The sequence below is a fragment of the Rissa tridactyla genome, chromosome 8 (genome assembly GCF_028500815.1).
Source record: "Rissa tridactyla isolate bRisTri1 chromosome 8, bRisTri1.patW.cur.20221130, whole genome shotgun sequence".
NCBI classification, from domain to species: Eukaryota; Metazoa; Chordata; class Aves; order Charadriiformes; family Laridae; genus Rissa; species Rissa tridactyla.
In genome coordinates, this window is record NC_071473.1 from 36,357,953 (window position 1) to 36,378,953 (window position 21,001).

A 21,001-nucleotide genomic window follows, 5' to 3' on the forward strand; every position below is an offset into this window, starting at 1 on the left:
AAAGCTTTAGTTTTCCTGTGAGATGCTTTGTGCTCAAACTTACATGAGGTCTCAAGATTCTGTCAAGTTGATGGTTTCTGTATTTCTGTTACTGAGAAAGTACTACCTCGCTACTTTTTTTTTTTAAAGTTAGCTCAGAATTTATTTCAGTTGAAAATAGCCATATTGTTTATATCAGTGACTTTTTTTTTTTTTGCTTAGTAAAAGAGGAAACTATATGGTTTCCATCACATTCCTTCTGTAGTGAGGCAATCCGTCATGCTACGTAGATTCAGACAGGCTGGATTAGAAAAGACACATAATCATTTATATTTTGTATTTCTGTACTCTAGGTCACTTCCCAAACAAGGCAATGCCATCAGCAGGAACACTGCCGTGGTTACATGGCATCTTCTGTAACATGAACAACCCCTGTTTCCGCAGCCCAACCCATGGAGAGGGTCCAGGTCTTGTGTCCAACTACAACAACTCCATGTAAGCAGAGCTACATGCGTGAGACTGGGTTGCAGTAATACAGCCCTGGTGGGCAATTACTGATAGCCTGCTCTTGGCACCTGTTGAGCATTCATGGGCATGAGTGATGCAGGGAGAAAGGATGGAGTATCCTCAGCCTGCTTAGAAAGGTCCTACAGTGCACTGAGGGATATTTTAAAGAATCATTCTGTGATGTGAATGAAAAGGGAAAGGTGAGATGACACTGGGGTGCAAATACTGGAAGACAAGAATTTTCACTTCTAGCACATCTGTTTCATTTCAACAGTAGTCAGCAAAGTTGAAGCAGAGCTTGTGATGGTAGGTTTGGGCCCTTCTCAAAAGAGTTCAATTGTACTAGTCTCTAGGGAACATGTGTTCACTTAATAAAATCAATGTTTTCTGTTGCCTACTGCTTAGTGAATGTCTCAGGACAAATGTTTTTGATATAAGAGTATGAAACCCCTAAGCTTTCTTTTTCTCATCATTTGAGTTGTCCATTCTGAATGAGAGCTCTGATGAAGTAGCTGCAAAAGAAAATCTGCACTGCCACTTCCTATGTAGCACCTGTTTTGGCTACATACTTGAGACTTTAATCAGCATAGTAACCTTCAGATACTAAGCTTATTAATGAAACAGGAGGATGGAAGATTTCCAGACTCTTAGTGAAAAAGGGCTGTGGGAGTGCTTGATTGCATTGTTTGTTGTAGCTGAGTCATGGAAGACAGCAGAGTGGACAAAGATTCTCAGAGTAATAACCTGTTAGAATAGCTATAAAAAATGCTTCAAATCTCCCTTTGCAAATAGTCCACTTTTGAGCATCCAATGATTAAAATCCATGAGCTAACAATGTCAAGGCCGTTAAAGTTCTAGTCCGTAGCTTGGAGTTAACTTAGCATTTGACCTTTTGTTCCTAGTGAACAGGATTTAAAATAGTCAGCTGGACTTTTTTTGGTGGGTACAGTTAATCACACAGTGAAGCTAAAGGGTTCTGTTTTCTACACGTACCGGCTTTTCTAGGTTGCCTATTACAGAGCAAACTGTCCCTTTGTGAGTCAGAGTAAATTCAGTGCATCACAGAGGAAGCAAATACATTGTGTTTTCTGAAAGAATTTAGTCCTTCCTGTTTGCTGTTTCCTGTAAGCTAAAATAAGTCATGAGGATTGAGATATACCATTCCATGTATGGAAAAACATAACACCATTAAAGAAATGTAATGGCCTCTCCTGCTGCTAATAAGAATTTTTTCATGCTTGTTTATAAATGCAGGACCTGATTGCATCCTTGCTTGAACTGCATGTTCTAACACAGAACCAGTAGGTGAAGAGCTGCCTGTGACAGTTTGTCACACCTGCTTTCCTGCCTCTCCTAGAAGAAATGTTTTGAAGGGACCTAAATGCGACCTTTACGTTGGAGGGGACTGAGCTGGGAGGGGGAGGAAGATTCTGTGTCTGAGTGATTTCGTGTCACTGACCTGGCTGAGCAGGGCTGCATGTGCCCAGAGGGCCCCATCTGACTGCTGGAGCTGAACCTGGGCCAGAACCAGGGAACATCTGCACCATAGCTGTGATGTGAATTCTCTCTGGGGAAGGTCCTGTCTCCCCAGCAAGATCAGCATGGCTAATTAAGAAAGCCTATGAGGCCAGCCTTCTGCAACACCAATAGCCCTCTTAAAGCTTCTATAGACTTCCAAATCTGAATCCCGCACCACCTGCAACTACTCTGTTGTCACCACAAAACTGAGATTTGCATTTCAAGACCAAGGACAAAATAATTTATTTTTTCCTCATTCCTAACAGAGAGAAAGTCAATTTTGCTTTTTTTTTTTATGTGAAATGGTCTCAGGAGTCACCAGGCGTAAATTATTGTTGGTTCACTATTTCTTCTTTCAGCCTGGCAAGGGTATATAAAGATGCTCAGGAGCTCTTACTGGAAGCCCCTGAAATCCATGACCTTGGCAGAATCTGGGAAGAACTGATCGTTATGACTCAGTTTATGGAAACAATGAGAACTAATCCTGAAAGAATTGCAGGTAATTGTTTTGTCTAAATCCTTCAGATTATTGAATTTTTCCTTCTGAGAGCTGACTAGCAGCTACTCTGCAGACCGACAATATTATTATAATAATGTATTTCACATGTGGCTGTTACTCGGTGTACTGTTAGATAGGGTAAATTAAAACTTGTCCAATATTGTAACAAACGCCTTTTATTTGAGAGAAAGGAGAGAGTCAATCAGCTCCATTCTACAACCATCTTCCTTAAATAACAGTAGACAAAACTCAAAACACAGAAACATGAATATCTCACCACCCAAAGTAAAACATGTGGATTAAGAGATTTCATTATTATTAGCGTAGAGGCAGAAGCAGTAAAAAAACATCACTGGAATATGCAGAGAAATGGAAAGCTATATATGAATATATACTAGGAGCACAACCTAGAGAAGAGCTTAGAGATACTTTGGTTCAAGCATTAGCTGAAATAGATTTGGAATAGTGAAGAAGGAAACAATTTCTTCTTGTTTTGAAGATAGGTTTAGAGAGAAGGTGTTGCACACTTCTTATAAACAGGACTGCAAATTATATTACTCCATTAACTTTTACTCAAAACAACCTGCCAAACTTAAAACACAATCCTGGGGAAAAATAGGAAATGGACTAATAATAAAATTTTAATTTAATATTTGGGCTTTAAGTACAGAATTTCAAAAGATACTCCTAAAACTAAAGGCACAAAAATGGACTGGCTTTGAGAATTGATCTGTCGCATTTTCAAGTCCTTTGCTACAGGAACAATATTCTTATTAAAATCAAATAGTCACTCAATATATTTTTAATAAGATGTGTATAAACCATCTGATACACATGCCCTGCTATCTTACCAGAGGTTTCTAACTGGAAGTAAAAAAGGGACTATCTCATTGTAAATAACAGTGAGACAATCAAAATGCCCCAGAATGCAAACAAGAACTTGAATATAATCTGAGCTGGGGTTTGTACCCACTTATAGAAATCAAACCCGCCTATTTAGAGGTGAGGAAAAGCATGACATGCTGTGGGTTTGCAACATATTGCTAAGGGACTGCGCCCCGTGTTTTGGGAAGTTGCCTTTGCATCCCATATCAACTTTACTCAGCAGCTGATAAATAGAGTAGTTTTCTCCCCAGCCCTGCGAAATACAATGTTAATGGTCTTTCAGAATCTGTGGGGTTTTTTAATGTGTGTTACTTTGAAAAATAAATAAATAAAAATTGGAATCTCCTGTTTCATAAAACAAAGTCAGTTCTGGAGATAAACTAATACTATGTGAATTGCCATCTTTTCCATACAGAAAAACGTATTGCAGAATCACCTGTTTAAGTTATCTTGTTATAGCTGCAAAGTTCAGCAATGAGAACTTAACACGTGACAGAATCGAGACTGCTCTCTCTATTGATTCCTTAAACCAGATCTACCTCTTGATTCCTCCTTCCTTGTCCTGTTCCCCTCTTGCACTGGCACATTTGATGAGATGTGTTCCTGTAGCGTGCTTTTTCCTCCACAATGCCTGGGTGCCAGGAAAGACATCAGTGAGAATCAGGGACAGGCCCCTACTATCGTTTTCAGTGTTTACTTCTGAATAAATCCATGGAGGAGCAACTGAAGAAGTTTTGCTCAGGCCCTGCGGCCCTAGGACAGAATATGCTTATTGCAGATGGAATTGTGGAAGTTAATTGTCAAACTCCGATAAGACTCTACTTAACTCACAGAATGGAGGCACTCAGCAGCAAATTTGTGCACGTTTATGTGGAGATATCTAAAGCTACATTCCCCATGTCAGTATGATACATGCTGCTCCTGTCAGTTTCAATTGGCTGTCCTAAAGACTGTGAGAACTAGTGCTTTTTCAAGCATTCTTTACGGAAGTCTGATGCTATGTGAACTACCTTTAATAAAGGCTGTAGTATTCAATGGACATGAGCATCATTCACTCTTCAAGCTTTCACTTGGACCATACTGAGGCAGAATTCACACTGGTACTGATTTTAAAACAGAGACAAGTTAAAGATTGGTACTGTTTGACTTTAATAGCAACAGTATTTTGAATATTGTTATAGGTGGGATTAAGGAAATTTAGTGGCCTCTTATGTGTGTTTAATTTAACAGTGGGTAGCCTCATTGGTTTGCCTGAAGGCTTGCCAGTTTTTAGTTTAATAGTTGGTAATCTAGTTTAATATGACTATTGAACTACAAACAATTTGTGCTTGTCCAAAGAAAATAAGTTTTTGGTTTTTTTTTATTGTGTAAGATTTTTAAGAGGTCATTTTTTCAGTACTATAGAATAAGATTAACTAGCTAAGATTAGTCGACAGCAAGTGATAAATTAGCGTAAATGTAAAAGGTTGGCTAAACTTATTTTACACAAGGCCAGAAGAAAGGACACTAACAACAGTAGCACACTTGAGTCTGAGCATTTGAAATAAAGCATTACCTCAGAAAAAAAGGCAGACGCTTTCAAATGCAGTCAGGGATGCTTCAGTACTTCCATTCCTGATGTTCTAGTCTGAAACACCTTTGAGAGATCAGATATGCAGAGTCAGAAGACTCAGCATTTTGTGATGATCATTCCCCAACAAAGGATTAAAATGATTTTGAAGTTTAAACGTATTTTTGGACCACATTAGTTACTACTAAATATATAGGCCAAAGCATATACTTTTTGCAGGTTTAAGCCAGGGTATGAGTTTTTCTTTAACTTCTTTGGTGTCTCACTGATCTCTGTACTCCTTTCTTCATCCAGGAAGAGGAATACGAATTCTAGACATTTTGAAAGATGGGGAGACCCTCACTTCCTTCTTGCTGGAAGATGCTGGCCTCCCAGATATTGTTGTTTTCCAGCTTATTAATGCTCAAGTACGCCCTGAACAGGTGGGTAGAGTATAACAGCTACCAAGCTGTTATCTGTGTGGAATGCAATCTCTTGAGCTGTATATACAAAGTAGCCTCAGCGTGAGGGCCTCGTGCCCAGAATACGTGCTGCCTCATAGGTGGTTTGTATAACATCTCCCTTTGTTTTTTGTGAATCTAGAGCAAGAGGTGTTTGGTTTGTCTTTAAAAAAAACATTTTGAGTATGCATTAAATATAGATATTTGGTTCGATGCTGTTGTTTCTTCCAAATAACGAGCATCAAGAAATGATACTGCCAACCAATGCATCCATCCCCATGATGACTTTGCTCAAAAGCATAAGGCAGCTGTGCATCCTTCTGAGACAGCAGTCCTGATGAATAGCAGCAGAGAACTATTTGAGGTTCTTAATGTTTAAATTCTCTGCCCCAGTGTCAGCAGAGTAATATGGTGGCTTTACGGCATTATCTCACATGAATAAGTAGGAGTGGAGAAGCAGACCTATTTTCTTAGATTCTGATTGAATAATAGATCGGCTTAGAAAATTCAGAGTTGAAAACTGCAGCTCAAATCCCTCCTGAAGAAGCTAAGCAGAGAACTGTTTGACCAAGTCCAGGCTGCCTCTGCATGTACTGGTGGTGGCTGGGAGCTACACAAGGAATGCTGTATTAATGAATGAATGTTGCTGAATCAGAACTCTGGAACAATTTCTACAGTGCCTTAGTGTGTGGGTGGAAGCAAGTGAATAATTCAGGCTGAAAGACACAATTCCTCTTTTTCACTGCCACATAAAACATAAGTGCTGGAACTGTGTGTGGCCAGAAAGAGGGAGGGCATTAATGAACTTGCATGCAGTTCCTTTTGTGCACCACAGGTTCCAGCTGGTGTGATGAGTAGCCAGATTACTTATCTGCTGTATTCTTGATTAGTACCAGGAGAAGCCCTCCCCTCTCCTCACTTTGTCATGAAGCAATGTCACAAGACCATACCAAAGCCAGCATTAATTGAGACATCCTACTTATTTTCACACCTCTCTAATCAGCTGAGATGGTGAAAATTTGCTTCCTTGCTGCCTGTGACAAGAAGAATATATACAGATATCCTGCGGGGCTTCTCTTTCTCTTTTCATCCCTAACCTCTTTGTCAGAGGTCTGGTGCTCCAGAACTGTGTGCTGCTGCGTTAGTCTCTATTAGCTCCCCAGTAGCATTCATTCATCTACTGTTAAAAACTCTGCCTTCCAATGTATGCAGGACTGAAGTTTTCAATACTATCACTGAAAGTATGTTTGAAACCTGCTGGAACATGCTGGCTTTCTGCTGTATTTTTTTGTGCTGATGCAGAAAGAGATGTAGTTCTCTTTATGCTGGAAAATAAAGAAATCTGATCAGTTAGAGAAGAAGCTGGAGGAGATCTGGTGTTAAATACCACTTTTGTTGTCCTCTGTAAAGTTTTCTTGTTAGCAGTAATCACAGGGATACAAGATCATCTCATGAGAGCTGATTTTACAGCTATGAGGAAAGAAAGTGCTGTGAATAGTTCCTCCAAGAGCAACTGATGTAGAAAAAAATAATCTCATAATTCTCAAAAGACCACAAGAAAATTATTTTCAATAGGAATTGAACACTTGATCCCCTATGGGAGATAAATTGCTTGATTCCTATAGACCTTGATAAGCAAGTTACTTGGGCTGGACTTAAGGTTGGTTGAGGTACCAGTTGCAGAGCCATGACTAGAACCCAGATCTGTGGTCATCTGAATCTTTAACCATGATAGTTCATCTTTAGTTCTTCATGCTGCTCTACCCTCCGTTTGCTTGCATGTCACTGTACCCTCTCCCCCTGGCTCTGATGGCACAGGGCTGATCAGCCTGAAAGCAACTTGTTTACAAGAGCCTGACCGTTGCCAACAGCTGGCTGCAGATCTAGGTCTGAGCCGCCTGGGAGTGCAGGAAATGACACACAGAGCTGAAAGCTAAACCTGATCAAACAGCCAACTAGCTGAAAAAATAATTTGGACTTCATCTTGCCAGCTTTGACCAAACAGTGACACGTTGATTAAAAAAAAAAAAAAAAAAGTATTGAAGTTTTCCTCTGAGGGCCTGCTTTTTTGAGTCATTCTAAGATAAGGATAAGAGACTGATGTTAAAACACAATAAGAAGTTCAGGAAAGATTGGCAACAGCCCACCCTACCGGAAAAATTGGAAGGGCGGAGGTTTGATGTTTTTCTAATCCCATCTGTTCATGAACATTCTTGAAATGCAGTTACAGTTTGTAAATAACCTCTCTTTTTTTTTTTTCTTTTTAATCTTCTCAGTGATGTTAATGTCACAGTTTCCTCCTTTCACAAGTCAAAACAAGGTTCCCAGGTTGCCTCCCTGTGCAGCTCAGTTTCATTGCAGTTCACACTGGAGGATAACAGGGTGCTGGGCCATCTTGTCTAGACCGTGCTTTTGCCAAGAAAGGTTGGACCAGATGATCCTTGAGGTCCCTTTCAACCTGGTGTTCTATGACAAGTACCATGCCAGATCAGGCGTATATGCTTAAAAAACACTGTTATTTTCACACACATCCCCAGGACATAAGTGACTGAGCAAATAAGCAAATTCTTTCACTGACATCAGGTCAGTTAAATCCAATTCAAATGTTCCAATGTGAGGGAGGGCAGGGGTGTTTGGCATTTGGAGGTTATTTGCAAGCCAAACTGTATTTGTCAGTCGCATTTCCTCTTTTGCATTCTGCCTCTCTCTACACTGTCCCACTTGTGTTAAAAATGCTTTATATATCTGACCTGGTAGAGGTGTGGTGTGTTTGTTTTGATCCAAATGTCTTAAAGACTGGAATGCTCAGCAGATTATTTTTCTGAAGAAAGTTATATTCTGTGCAGATTCTGCCCGTTATAAAGCAAGTAGAACAGAATCATAGTCTACCAAGAGTATTCCATTACAACAATGTAAATCCCAGGTAAATCTATTGATTTCTATGGAGTTATTCTGCATTTACATTGGTTTAACTATAAATTGGTCTGTTCCCAGTGGTTGAACGCTAAGTACAATATTTTTTTTTTTCTCTTCCATGTTTATATTAGAAGTGGTAATCAATAGATAGGCGTGGTTTAATGTGAAATGGCTTTGTAAAGCCTGGCTGTATGCCTGTGTATGGTGACAATGAATAGTGGCTGGAATAGTCATAACTGAAATAAAATTTTGAGGGAAATGAAGCTTGAGAACCAGTGGAACTGGCCTTTTTCTCTTAGAGCAACTAACAGCAAAAATGTAACTAGCCTAAACATGAAAGATAGAGTGATGTGGCACAATCAGTTGGTCCTGGGGAAGTATCTTCAAGCAAGCCATAGTTATCTGTCCTTAACCACAAGGATAGGGTAGCATGGCCTCAGGTGTACTTAGATGACAGAGAGAAAGGGAAGAAGATTCACAAGAACTTTTGCAATAAAAGGAAGAATCACTAATGAGAACAGGAAAAACGTAACTAAAGGCAAAGTGATCTGCCATAGCATCAAGTGAAGGTGGATCAAGATTTAATGCTTCAGCTGACCACATGCTTCTGCCATTCCTGAAATTATTAGCGGGGGCTGATACCAAGGTGTCCTCTTTTGATAAATCTTTAATTGTTCCTGAGTAGTATGAAGGTTCCATAACAGTAAAAGAAACACTGGTTTTGGTTGCAGTTTGCCTATGGTGTCCCTAACTTGACTCTGAAGGACATTGCTTGCAGTCAGATGCTCCTGGACCGCTTTATTATCTTCAACAGCCGAAGAGGTCTCCCTGCTGTGCACAAGGCCATGTGTGCCTTGTCCCAGGCAAGCCTACAGAGAGTAGAAGATGCCTTGTATGCAAATGTTGATTTCTTTAAGCTATTTCAGCTGGTAAGTATTAACACACAATCATCCTACTTTATGTTGTCATTTTTCTGACTGATATTTCATTGCCCTTCAAGAATTTTCTTCGTAATACCTCACCAATGTTCCAAGTGGTCTTTGTGTATTTACCCCTGCAAATGTAAGGTTATGGATGTGTCATCATTAACCTGCCATCAGCAGAACACTAGGCAGTTGTGAGAATGCTTTGGGATGAAATAGATAAAATTCACAGGATAACAGAACTAAAAGATTCAATTGCAATTTTAAAATCAGCGTGTGTGTGGAAGTATTATCTGGTCTTTCCAGTCTGTGTAGCAAAATAGCGTGTGGCAAGACCTACGGGGACCTTGCTGAGGGTTCTGAAAATACCCCATACAACCCATCCTGACTTTGCTCCATCTGGCATGACAGAATTTTACCCTGAAGTCAAAGCTCTGATGCAGCTTGAGTTGGGATAGCCATATAAAAAACCCAGACAAGTTGTACTGGCTTTCATCACGCTTTCTATAGAAAGGTTTTCCTTACCTGTTCATTTTCATTGCCCTTCTTTGTGGTGTTCCTGTTTCTACTGTGACCTTCTTGCCCTAAATTAACCACAACTGCAACCTTGGTTCCAAATGAAGATAATATGCCATTAATATATATACGTATTTAATTGTTATTATTTATATTTTATGATAGATTTTAAAATAACAATAATATATATTTAATTCTATCTATTAAATGGCATACTAGTTTTGGGATTTTTGCTTTTGCTCTCTGTTCTTTTCCTAATATTTTTCTAATATTCCATTTGTATTCTTCACACTGAGCTGATGCTTTCAGAGAAATTTTCATAACGACTCCAAGATCTCTTTCCTTATGATAGCAATCCCATCACTGTGCATACGTCTTTTGTGTTTGTTTTTCCCATGATCGTGATTTTGTATTTTTCAACAATTAATTTAATTTGCTGGTTTTCACCTTGTAACTTAATGTCATGAGACCCTCACTTTGGCAGTTTGCTGCATACAGCAGGCAGGATATATGAGCGGCTCCTATAGTTACATAGAAAGTATTGATCGGACTTTTCTGCCACAGCCGAAAAACGTCATGATTAATTTAACATGGATTTTATTAATCTTTGATTTGCTCAGAACTGGGAACAAAGGATGCAAGAAGCTTTAATTGACACACCAGCCTAATTACAGTTTGATTATTGTAGCATTGACATTCCTTCTTTGTGCCCATGTGATTTTGCCAATCCCGATAAGAATCTGTGGCTAAGTTTTGAAAGCTGCTATTTTCCATTTCTAAAAATATACTCTGATGTTTTCATATATCTGATGCTTGCTGGAAGTAACAGAGAATTAACACTACAGTACTTCTAAGATAGGTTTTCAGCATTTAAGGACTTCATGTGAATAAGCTGCACTGCCCAGCTTTAAAATTAAGCTGCTAACCTATCATGATTTGGCTGCCATATCAAATAAAATGGAAAGATTGAGATTTGATGAAGCAGTTGTCTGTGTTTAAACAAACATTATGTTCAGAAACATAAACCTGAAACCAAAATCTGGAGTTGTGAAAGACTGGGTGTTCAAATGCAGGCTTGCGGTCTGATCTGTTAATACATGATCTGTCTGCCAAGACTTCCCCTGAGTATTGGAAGTCTGTGTGTTGGAAGGGTATCCGTAGCCTGATTCCCAGTGGATTTCAATGTGCATCCAGCAGTGGAGAAGAGGGATTATCTTTTCATGATGCCTAACACAGTGAGACCTCAAGTTTGTAGAAGCTTTCTCATGCTCCCATCATTACAGTTACTAAATAATAATTTTAATATATTGTGGTTTTTTCCAAGGCAGAAGTCCCCCTTTTAAATAAAAATCCATCTCAGTTACTCCTGTTAAACTAAAAGGTAGACTCTGCATAAGCACTCCTTGCCACAGGTATTTTTACGATGTGCTTCTACGTCACTTTGAAATTAATGTTTCTTGTTGAATTTCTGGTCAATGTATTTACGTATGTCTGTGCATAAACATACACTCAAATCCTCCATGTGCTCATGTATACCCTCTAGGGGTTTTTGCCAGAAATTAAAGCAACTCACTTTTTTGGCAGCAAAGCAGAAACAGAAAAACAAGATGCTTTCTTTTCTGTCTAGCTGGCTCAGCCTCTTTCTGGAGCACTGCTGTTCTTGCACCTGCCTGTATAAGCTTTGTTTGAAATTCTTTAAACCTTATAAATAAATTAAAATAAAATTCTTTAATACCTTATTGCAATTTTGGGTGGAGAGAAGGAGTCTTCACTAAGCATAGACACGTGTTGCTGAAACAGCTGCTTTGATCAGTATCATCACATGCACTTGATATCTAATCAAACTGATTGTAAATCTACACTCAGTTACATACACAGAATGAATCTTCGTTGGACTTGTTAAAATTCTACATTAGTTTTAAAACTTCTACAGTAGAAACACCTGTGTATTCAAGACCCAGGTTATTTTCTGCACCCTTATACTGTCAATCACTCTCTGCTTCATGATTTTCAGGCTACAGGTGTACAGTATAACCAATCACATACTGGAATTTTTTTTGCAGAGCTCCTTGTTTGAGTAGAACTTGTTTTAGTATGGGCAGCTGACTGTGAATTCCAGAACTGGGCCTTCTATTGTTGGAAAGAAACTCTTCAGTGTTTATGCTCTTCCTTTTTTTTTTTATGACACCATATTCACTTCCAGTGAATATGAAAATAGTTGGATAAATATTTTGGGAAAAGCTTTTGGCTTTTGTCCTCCTCTGTGCTTAGGGTCGATAAACATTGCCAACTGTATGCTCTGATATTTAGGTCAGATGAGTGTAGTTTGTACAATGTCTGCTGATCCTATCTTATGTGCGCTTCTAGAGAACATGAACTAGCTGAGTACAAATTCAGTCATTTTAGGACATTTCTACTAAGACACGACTCATACTGAATGCTTCCTGCAAGAAATAATATTTCAGGGCAAACACTTGTAATTTTGCCCCTATTTCTCTTTTCTTTTCCTCTAGATACAAGAAGGAGGTTCTTAATTCCATATTTATCCTAGGCTTTTCTCTGCCTTGCTTCAGATTTTTTATAATACCTGTTGCTCGCAGCTCCAAAACAGCCAGGTTAAGGCAAGTGCTCCAAGTATCCTATATAATATTTGCAGTGACTGACTCCCCTTAGGGGACAAAAGAAAAGCGTATTTTGAAGCAGAGTGTGTGTACTTCCTGCCTGAACTGCAAGCAACAGATCAGAACATGCTAACATAAGCTTTCCATACAAAGGCTTGCCTTTGTGTTTCCCTGCCAGGTACCTACATAGTGCAGCTGCCTTCTGCTTTCTTAACTACCTACTGACTGGAAGGAATGGCAGGGAATCCACAGGGTGTATAGCCACACAGTTTTGGGGAAGTCTTTTTAGGGGCTTATTTCATAAATATTACAGTCTAGCTATCTAAAAATCCACGTTTGTATTTTATTGTAATACCAGAAGAAATAGATGCCTAAGAAAGCCTCAAGAATGCTAACTCCAAGTGCAGATGTTGTTCTTTAGACAGATGACTAAGAAGGACACAGCGCTGCAAGCAGAGTGGTGTGTGATGTCATGCCGTGGTGTCACCTGTTTCTTAAGGATACAGTGATAGCTAGAGTGTTAACTTCTGCTGGAAAGGCCATTTGGCCAGTCTGCAGGAGCCTGGAGAGACAGTGGTTTCTGTCAGATCTGACAGACAGTGAGGACTAGACTGTCTCCAAAATCAGGAAATCTTTCAAGTGTAAAGTACTACCAGCTATTTACCTCCATGGCAAATCGGGGCTTCTGTATCACAACTGTTGTGAAATTCCGAAGTTATCAAGACTCTGTACAAGTCACTGTAAGAATAGCCTCTGTGAGAAGCAGCTTCCCAGAAATCCCACTTCCTGCATTCCTCCTCCATTCTTGCATCTTTTGGCATGGTGAGCTTAGGTAAGCAGAACAAATCCCAAGCTACGTTTTCAGTGGCCTGTGACTGTTTGAGCCTCATATTAGTATGAACAATTACACAGGCTGCTGTGTGAGCCTGCACGTGGGTGCTGGATCTGTGGCCCTGTTTACAAGACTCTGTTCCAAATAGCTGGAAGTATTTAAGCTAAAGAGATGCCACTTGGATTTTCTTCTCTCACTGGAATAGGTCTTGTCATGTAGAAACTATACAAAACTCTGTATTTCTGATGTATTCACAGCTTCCCACTGTGTTGGACAGAAACTCACCAGGTGCTGACCTGAAGGCCTGGGGGAGGGTGCTGTCTAATGTCTCCCAGGCAGTGCAAAAGGTAAGTGGTCTAATAATAGATGGCATCACTTTTCTGGGTAGCACATAGTCCTCCTTTTCCTTTATTCTATTTATGTTTCAGTTACCTGTTTTATCAGAAAGAAAACAGACTTGTTTGGGAAGAACTGATTCCTTAGAAATTAATTCTTCTCTCATGACAAAATAAATGTAGGCATAAGGATTGGCAATTATGAAGCATGATCTTTTCTTCAGAAAAGACATGAGAGAACAAGAACTGAAAATGGTGCCTGTGACCAGGACAGAGGAGATAAAAGGGTGAGGTTCTGAGTGCATCCAGACTTTACCAGTCTGGGCTCAACTGAGACCTCAGCAGATACTTACCTCCTTCGAGGGCTGCAATTAACAAAGTCTTGTCTTATGCAGCTAGCCAGGAAGCCAAGCGTTCAGGAACTTTTGGTGGTTCTGCAGCCATTTCTACAAGACAGAAGGCCAGAATCCTTAGGCCACTTGGTGAGCTCCCTGTCTGATCTTTTCTGTGGCTACCCAGAAGGAGGTGGATCCAGAGTACTTTCCTTCAACTGGTATGAAGATAATAACTACAAAGCTTTCCTTGGGATTGACTCAACAAAGAAATCCACTTATCTTTATGATAATACAACCAGTAAGTTTTTCCATCAAACCATTACAGAGACTGTAGACAGGTGCACTTATGTTAGAATACCACTGTTGCTTTTATAAAATAATGTTTTTAAGCAGTTTATTCGTGAAACTGGAGACAAGTGAAATGGTTTTACTTCATAGCTGGAAGCAGAGAAGCTCAGGAATTGAGGACTGACAGAAATATGCATTTGCTTTCAATATGAAGGCTTAAACACCATCATCATCATAATTAAGACAGTCCCTCTGTCTTATCTTCCAACATATGCTACTGATATCAGGAAGAATTAGATGCTTCTGAAGAAGGTTCAGGAAAATACAGTGACGCATGCATTCTGGAATTACTTTTCTCCAAGATAATTTTTTTTTTTAAGTAAGTCTCTCAACTTGATTGATGGCCTGGAGCACAGGAATTTAAAAATCTCTCCTTTTAAATAATACTCACTTTGATAAATGGCAACTGTTTTCTTCCTGCATAAAAGTACATAAATTTTGTAGCAGTAATGCTCTACAGCATAATTAAGTCTTACATAGAAAGCATTTCAATTTACTAGGTTTTGTTGCTTTGATTTTCCTCACTTATCTTCTTGATATTTTAATAGGAGAGAATGCAAAGAGGAACCAATTTTATCTTTTCTACCGTTCATAATTTTATCTTTTTATTATGTCCTCTTCTGTTTGCTATTTAGTTTTTCCTCTACATTGAGACCACCAGAATTTTTTTTCTGTACTAACAGCCATACTAGAGCTGCTAGTACATTTCTGTGTTCCTTCTGCTATGATAGATACGGTTGTATGGCTACAAAGTACAGGTGATCACTTGGCCCATAGAGAGACTCCTACCTTTCACTGTTCCCTGTTGATACTTGGCTCTACTTATGTTTGAACCTTCAAAAGACGTGTAAAAGGCCCAGTCCTCCATTTCTTCAGCCAGGGAATAGAATAGTTGAATCCAATAGCTATCCAAGTAAACTGATTAATTCATAGTGCAGGAGTAAGATAGAAATATTTACAGTAAGATTTTTAGTAGTAAATTATTGTAGGATACAGTTCTGAACTGTTCTGGAGTTCAACATCCAAGCCTGATGGATCTCCAGTCCAGTAGTTTATCCTGTGTAAGAATTAACCACTAATAGGAGAAAAAAAAACTTTGTTTCAGTATCAACTACAATACAAAGGATCTAAGTCATTAGAAGAAAAGCAATTATGGCTCAAAATTCTTCAGTGAGATCTGAGCTGTCTGGTTTCCTTCCATTTGAAATACCTTATAAATAACAGCAACTTTCAAATGCTTAAATTTATTTATGTTTGCTTTTCCAACATCCATGCTGTCTACTTTACAACTCCAATACCTACTCTTTTCCATTTATTCAGATGTTGTACTTCTACATTGCAGAATGTGCTTAACCCATTCAGATTCAAAATGCTCTAAACTGTCCACATTGCTATTGAAAAGTCCTGTGGAACGTAGGGTTTCATAAAGACTATTTTTCTTTCTGTCTTTAGCACCCTTTTGTAATGAATTGATCCAGAACTTGGAATCGAACCCTTTAACCAAAATAGCCTGGAGTGCTGTGAAGCCCCTGCTGATGGGAAAAATTCTCTTTGCTCCTGATTCACCTTCTGTACGGCAAATCCTAAAAAATGTAAGTTGTTCTGAAATACAAAAATGTATATTTCTAAAAAATTGCATTCTAAGAAACATCTTTTGAAAAACAGTCACCCAGCTACTTCAACATCATCACACTTTCTTCTTATAACTCCGTTTGTTCTGGTGATCATCAGAGGAGGGACAGTAACTGTTTAAAAAACAGGATATAGATCTTTGCTGATTCATCCCATCTTGGTCCACACTACATGCTTTTTCCAGATCAAGTAGCCTTTTGTTGGCATGATTCCACATTTGCACTAGTGAAAATAGTAATGTTTATATATATTTTACAGATGTAAGAAGATCAGCAGCCATGTGCCAGTAAATATTTAAAGGGGACAGGTATGAGGCTTGGATAGGCTTATTGAGACCTAACACTGCGAGATTACAAACCAATAGCAACATCATGGTTTAGTATTACGTATGTTGAAACTATAAATAATTTTCACTTCATGAAAATAGGATGGAGCCTAGACTCTTCAGCTAAATGCCTGAAGTTGGGTGAAATGAATCTGAGCAGTTAAACCAAGGTCACGTATGACCTAGGTTTTGGCCACCTCATAACCAGCAATTCACTTACTCTCAACACCTATGGAAGGCACAGAAGAACAGCTGCTCACAATTCACACAGGAAAACATCAGACTTACAGCAGCCCAACATTTCAAACCTTAACAGATATCTTAACTATGAGAGTATCTGTCTTGTCTAACGGCTTCCCATTTTTTCATCTGCCCACATCATCATCTTTCTTTTTAGTTCTTAATGGAGAGAAATTGTCATGGGGAAAAAGAGAAGAAGAAATCATTCTAGCTAAACCCTGATTATTTAAAGGAATTGAAGTTAACTGGGGCTAATGTGCATTTGTTTTTTCTATTACATACACAACAGAAATTTATCTTAGGTGACTTTGCTTCCAGTTGGATTTTACAAATACTTTTTCTGAGGATTATTAATATTTCTGCTATTTTAATATGTTTATTATTGAAGGTTAAAAACTACAATATGTGTAAGTTACAGGTTTCACTGTCATTGAAGGGCTGGATCAGAAATTCTGGGGTTTTATCTCCTTAGCTTTCTAACACTTCTGCTGTTTTGTTCCTCAGGCGAACTCCACTTTTGAGGAACTTGAACGCCTCAGATTGTTGACCAAAGCTTGGGAAGAAGTAGGACCTCAGCTGTGGTACTTCTTTCAAAACAGCCTGCAAATGAATATGATCCGTGTATGTTATAACTTAGCAAGGATCCTCAGTAAGAGCAGCCTTTCACCATCCTTTATTTTTACTAAGGGAGAAGACAATTAATTTGGAAGGTTTGGCTGGAAGCACAGCCTTTGCAGCAAGGAATCTATGACATTTAAGATTAAAAGACTAAGTTTGATCTTAGTCTTAGATGCATTACAGTGTTTCTGTGACAAAACCTCAGATCTGGACACTCTCTAGAATCAGGCTAATGACTTAATAAAGGCAGCAATTACTGCTCCCCTGAATCTCCAAAATGTCCTTCAAGAACAGACAACTTGATTTTCTTGGTTTCTGCATAGGCATTTTTGCTGGTCCAGCAATTTACTCCCTTAGGAAACTTTATTTCCACATCCCTTAGATCCGACTTTGATCAGCTGCAAGTAATATCCATAGTTAAAGTTTATAAAGCAGTTCATGCTAGAGAAAAGATTTGTTTTTCCACACTCTTCTCTATTAGATCAGGCATTTATTACACTTATCCTCTTGCTTTTAAGGAAAAAAACCAATAAATAGTCAAGGATAAATTTCTTTTCATCTGTTCTTCAAGTCTCACCTCCAGTTCAGTTGTGCAATTGGCCATTTATACAATTAATTGCTTAGTATACCCTTTTGTAGCTCTTCATAGCACAGAAAGAGCTATGGAAATGGAAACATTTCTCATTAAACAGGGCATGTGAAGAGGGTCATTGTAGTGAAGCTGTCCTGATGTGTTCCCTCAGGACTCCCTGAAGCACCCTACAGTGAGGGACTTCTTGAACAGCCAGTTGGGTGCTGAAGGCTTAACCGCTGAACACATAATCAACTTTCTCCACAATGGGTCTCCAGGGAGCAGGGAGAAAGGAATGGCAGACTTTGACTGGCGGAATATCTTCAATGCTGCAGACCAAGCTCTACGTTTACTCAGTCAGTATCTGGAGGTAAGGTCAACCCTCCCACTTCTGGGAATACTTGTAGAGAATATCTTAAAGCAGGGTGGGCAGTAATTGGGGTCTGTGGCAACAGACAAGAAGGTTAAAATCATAAGACATCTTCATTTGTTTCAAATTTAATCTCGGTATTAAAAACATGTTTTTAAAATAATACAACAGTACAAGAACATGAATTGTTGTTGTTGTTGGTATTGTTGTTATTATTAAAACCCTTCAATTTGATGATCCCCAGATGCTATATTCAAAATGTTGGTTGAATGTCAGAACAGACACTGATGCCGAGAGACAGAAAGTGAATGCAAAGCCTCAAGGAAACAGGTTTTTTGTAAATACTAATAACTGCCAGGCCACTAACTTCAGCAAGGTCAGGACCAGAGAAGTTAATTCTTTAGTAAATCCCTCTTCATGTTTTTAAGCACCTGATCAAAATTCCAATGAAACCAATGGGAGTTTCCACTTTTTTCTGTAGCCACTTCTGACAAGGTGTCTGTGTCTCTTTCCTAGAATCTGTTACCCCCTTATTAGGGTGCTGTGTTTTTAGTGGGGCTCTCTGAGGCTTTTTGAGAAGCCACAGCACAGGAATTGTGGTGAAGTTTCATTACGTAAATAAAAAATGCTAAAAATGTAGATGAAAATATCAAGCCATTGTAAAAATACTTCGAAAGATACTTTTAGTAAAAGGTTACCCTGGGGGCAATCTAACTTACTGATGAGTTCATCAGACTCAGACTAAGTCCAATGCAAAAAATTATACATATTTTTTTTTAGAGGGATAAGCGAACTGCTGCATCCATTCATTCACAGAGCTGGGTGAGTGACACCAGGAGTTCTTTGGGTTTGTTTTTTTTTTTTAATCCAACATATTTCTGACTGCAGGTAAAGATGTGTTTGGAACTGAACCTGAGATGGGGTAGATTCTTTCTAAGTTAGATAAATGAAGTGCCAATTTCTGAGCCCAGGCAAAACTGCTGGACACTACAATGTTGCAGGTTAACTCCAAGAGTTTAATAAAACTGTTACTGTTGGTGGTAATAGTAATCTTTATGGTCAGGGTCTTTATAGAGATGAATTACATCTTACAAGCATCTCTGAAAGAAAAGTAAATATTTAGTTATTATTTAATGGTTAAATAAGATGAGCCTCAAGCTCACAGAGAAAATTGATACTAGTTGTAGGCAACAGGACCAAGCCTAGCTCTCCTAATTCCAATCCAGTTCAATCTAAAAGACCATTCATCCCCTGCAAGAAGGCAGGAACTGAGAATTTATCTGCCTTCCTATAGCTGTTACAGGAGGGAAAAATAAAGCTTTTGCACAAAGCTCTGCTGATTCTTCTGATGATCTTTTGGCATCATGTTAGCAGAATTATTTCTTATTCAAACTGAGTGAAATATATTGCTTGCAGCAGTCCAGTGCTGGAACATCCACAATGTTAGGGCAGTTACTGTACCTGGTAATAGACCTTTGTGTCCTAAAAGTTCTTTGTAATGAGCTTATTCTTTTAAGTCTGCTGTTTACACTGAGTTGTTAGAATTTGAGAATGTTTTCACACTGTGCCGAGCACAATGAGAACAAATAGCTCCTTTTCAGGGACACTCTACTCCCTACCATAGTATGCGATGAGGAGAGGTGTGCTGCCAGCAACTGTCTTTGGAGACTCCAGATCTCTGCTGCAAGCTGTGGTGCAGCTGAGAATCCCACAAATTATGCAGTGGCTGCTCATCCTCACCACCCCATGAATTTCCTGTTCTTTCCTTTGATTACCTTAGGCCACAGAACAGCTAAACTGAGAACGCCACCTAGTCACCACTTTATGCTTACTATTTTCTGGTTTTATCTTCCAAACCTGCTCTTAGTATTTTAGTTTTGGTTTTACCATCTTCATTGGACCATTTGAAATTGTTAAATAATTACTGGGAGAAGATCTGAAATAAATTTCCCAAGTGGTTGATGAATGAATTTTGATACAGTGAGGTTTATGAAGGCACAAGCCATGTTGCAATTCAGTGAAAAAAGTCTAGGTAGAGCATACAACCTTTGTTTTGGATGCAATTAATGTTAAGAGAAAGGAATTCTAGCTTTTGGCTAGTAGATGACAATATAAAATCTCTTTGCTTTCAAATGGTGTGAATTATTGCAACACTGGTGTCTTAGCCTATGTTCTTATACAAGCTTTGGTTTCATTCTGCTCACTCAGAAGATCTATAAGCACTTGTGTTTCTGTTTTGAACACTTACTTCTTCCTTGACTGGACCCCTGGGTAGGAGCCTCTGCTGCTCCTCAGCCTAGTCCAGACACTGTCTGTTCTGCAGTGAAAATCTAGACAAGATGAGTTGTCTGTCAATACTTTGCCAGTGCCATATCCACAGAAACCCCTGGAAAACTACATGAGTTCTTCTGCAGCTGCAACAAGTACCTTGAAAATAATTCCTCATAACAAAGAAACAGCAAATAGTCCTCCAGACACCGCAAAGACACAATTACACAGCAAGACTTTGCTGTGGGAACACTGACACTTTGGCAAGAACTAAACTGAGTTCCAGAACTCAGTTAACTATGTGGGATAAACATATCCCAAAAAGTTAACACAACCTGAGCCATCAGTCTAATTTGATTTCTCTTCTGACATACAAACCAGAAAGTTTTTCTGACTTATTTTGCTTTCTTATGTGAAATTCTATGTTGTTTAATTTTGTAAACCAAACTAGGAGAATGAACATTTGCAAAGCACTAGGCAGAGTAAAGCTACAAAATAAAAAAGGTGTCAATTTAAGCACTGTTTCGTTTTGCTGCCAGTTAAAAATGTATTTTCGTATAGATCCCATTAAACTGTGATACTTCAAGTTTTAAAGGAAACGGAGCATGATTTATCACAGGGAAAGGTTAAATAAAGGAGTCTTTTAAGATGTCTGCCTATTAAATAACAAGTTGCATGTATAAGCACTTTGATGTGGAGTAATTTTTGGTTATTGACCTGCAAGAAGTGATCAAGAAGATAAGATCAAACCAG

General features: G+C 38.8%; 1 protein-coding gene across 1 annotated transcript in view; it reads left to right on the plus strand.

Annotated features, from left to right (window-relative positions):
• Window positions 1–21,001, plus strand: part of ABCA4 (ATP binding cassette subfamily A member 4) — a 74,108-nt gene that overhangs the window by 4,171 nt on the left and 48,936 nt on the right. Inside the window, exons 3-11 of the mRNA XM_054212611.1 lie at window positions 333–474; window positions 2,364–2,503; window positions 5,253–5,380; window positions 9,046–9,243; window positions 13,464–13,553; window positions 13,937–14,174; window positions 15,677–15,816; window positions 16,926–17,042; window positions 17,783–17,980. Of these exons, the coding sequence (XP_054068586.1) occupies window positions 333–474; window positions 2,364–2,503; window positions 5,253–5,380; window positions 9,046–9,243; window positions 13,464–13,553; window positions 13,937–14,174; window positions 15,677–15,816; window positions 16,926–17,042; window positions 17,783–17,980 (1,391 nt within the window). The remainder of the gene's footprint in view (window positions 1–332; window positions 475–2,363; window positions 2,504–5,252; window positions 5,381–9,045; window positions 9,244–13,463; window positions 13,554–13,936; window positions 14,175–15,676; window positions 15,817–16,925; window positions 17,043–17,782; window positions 17,981–21,001) is intronic.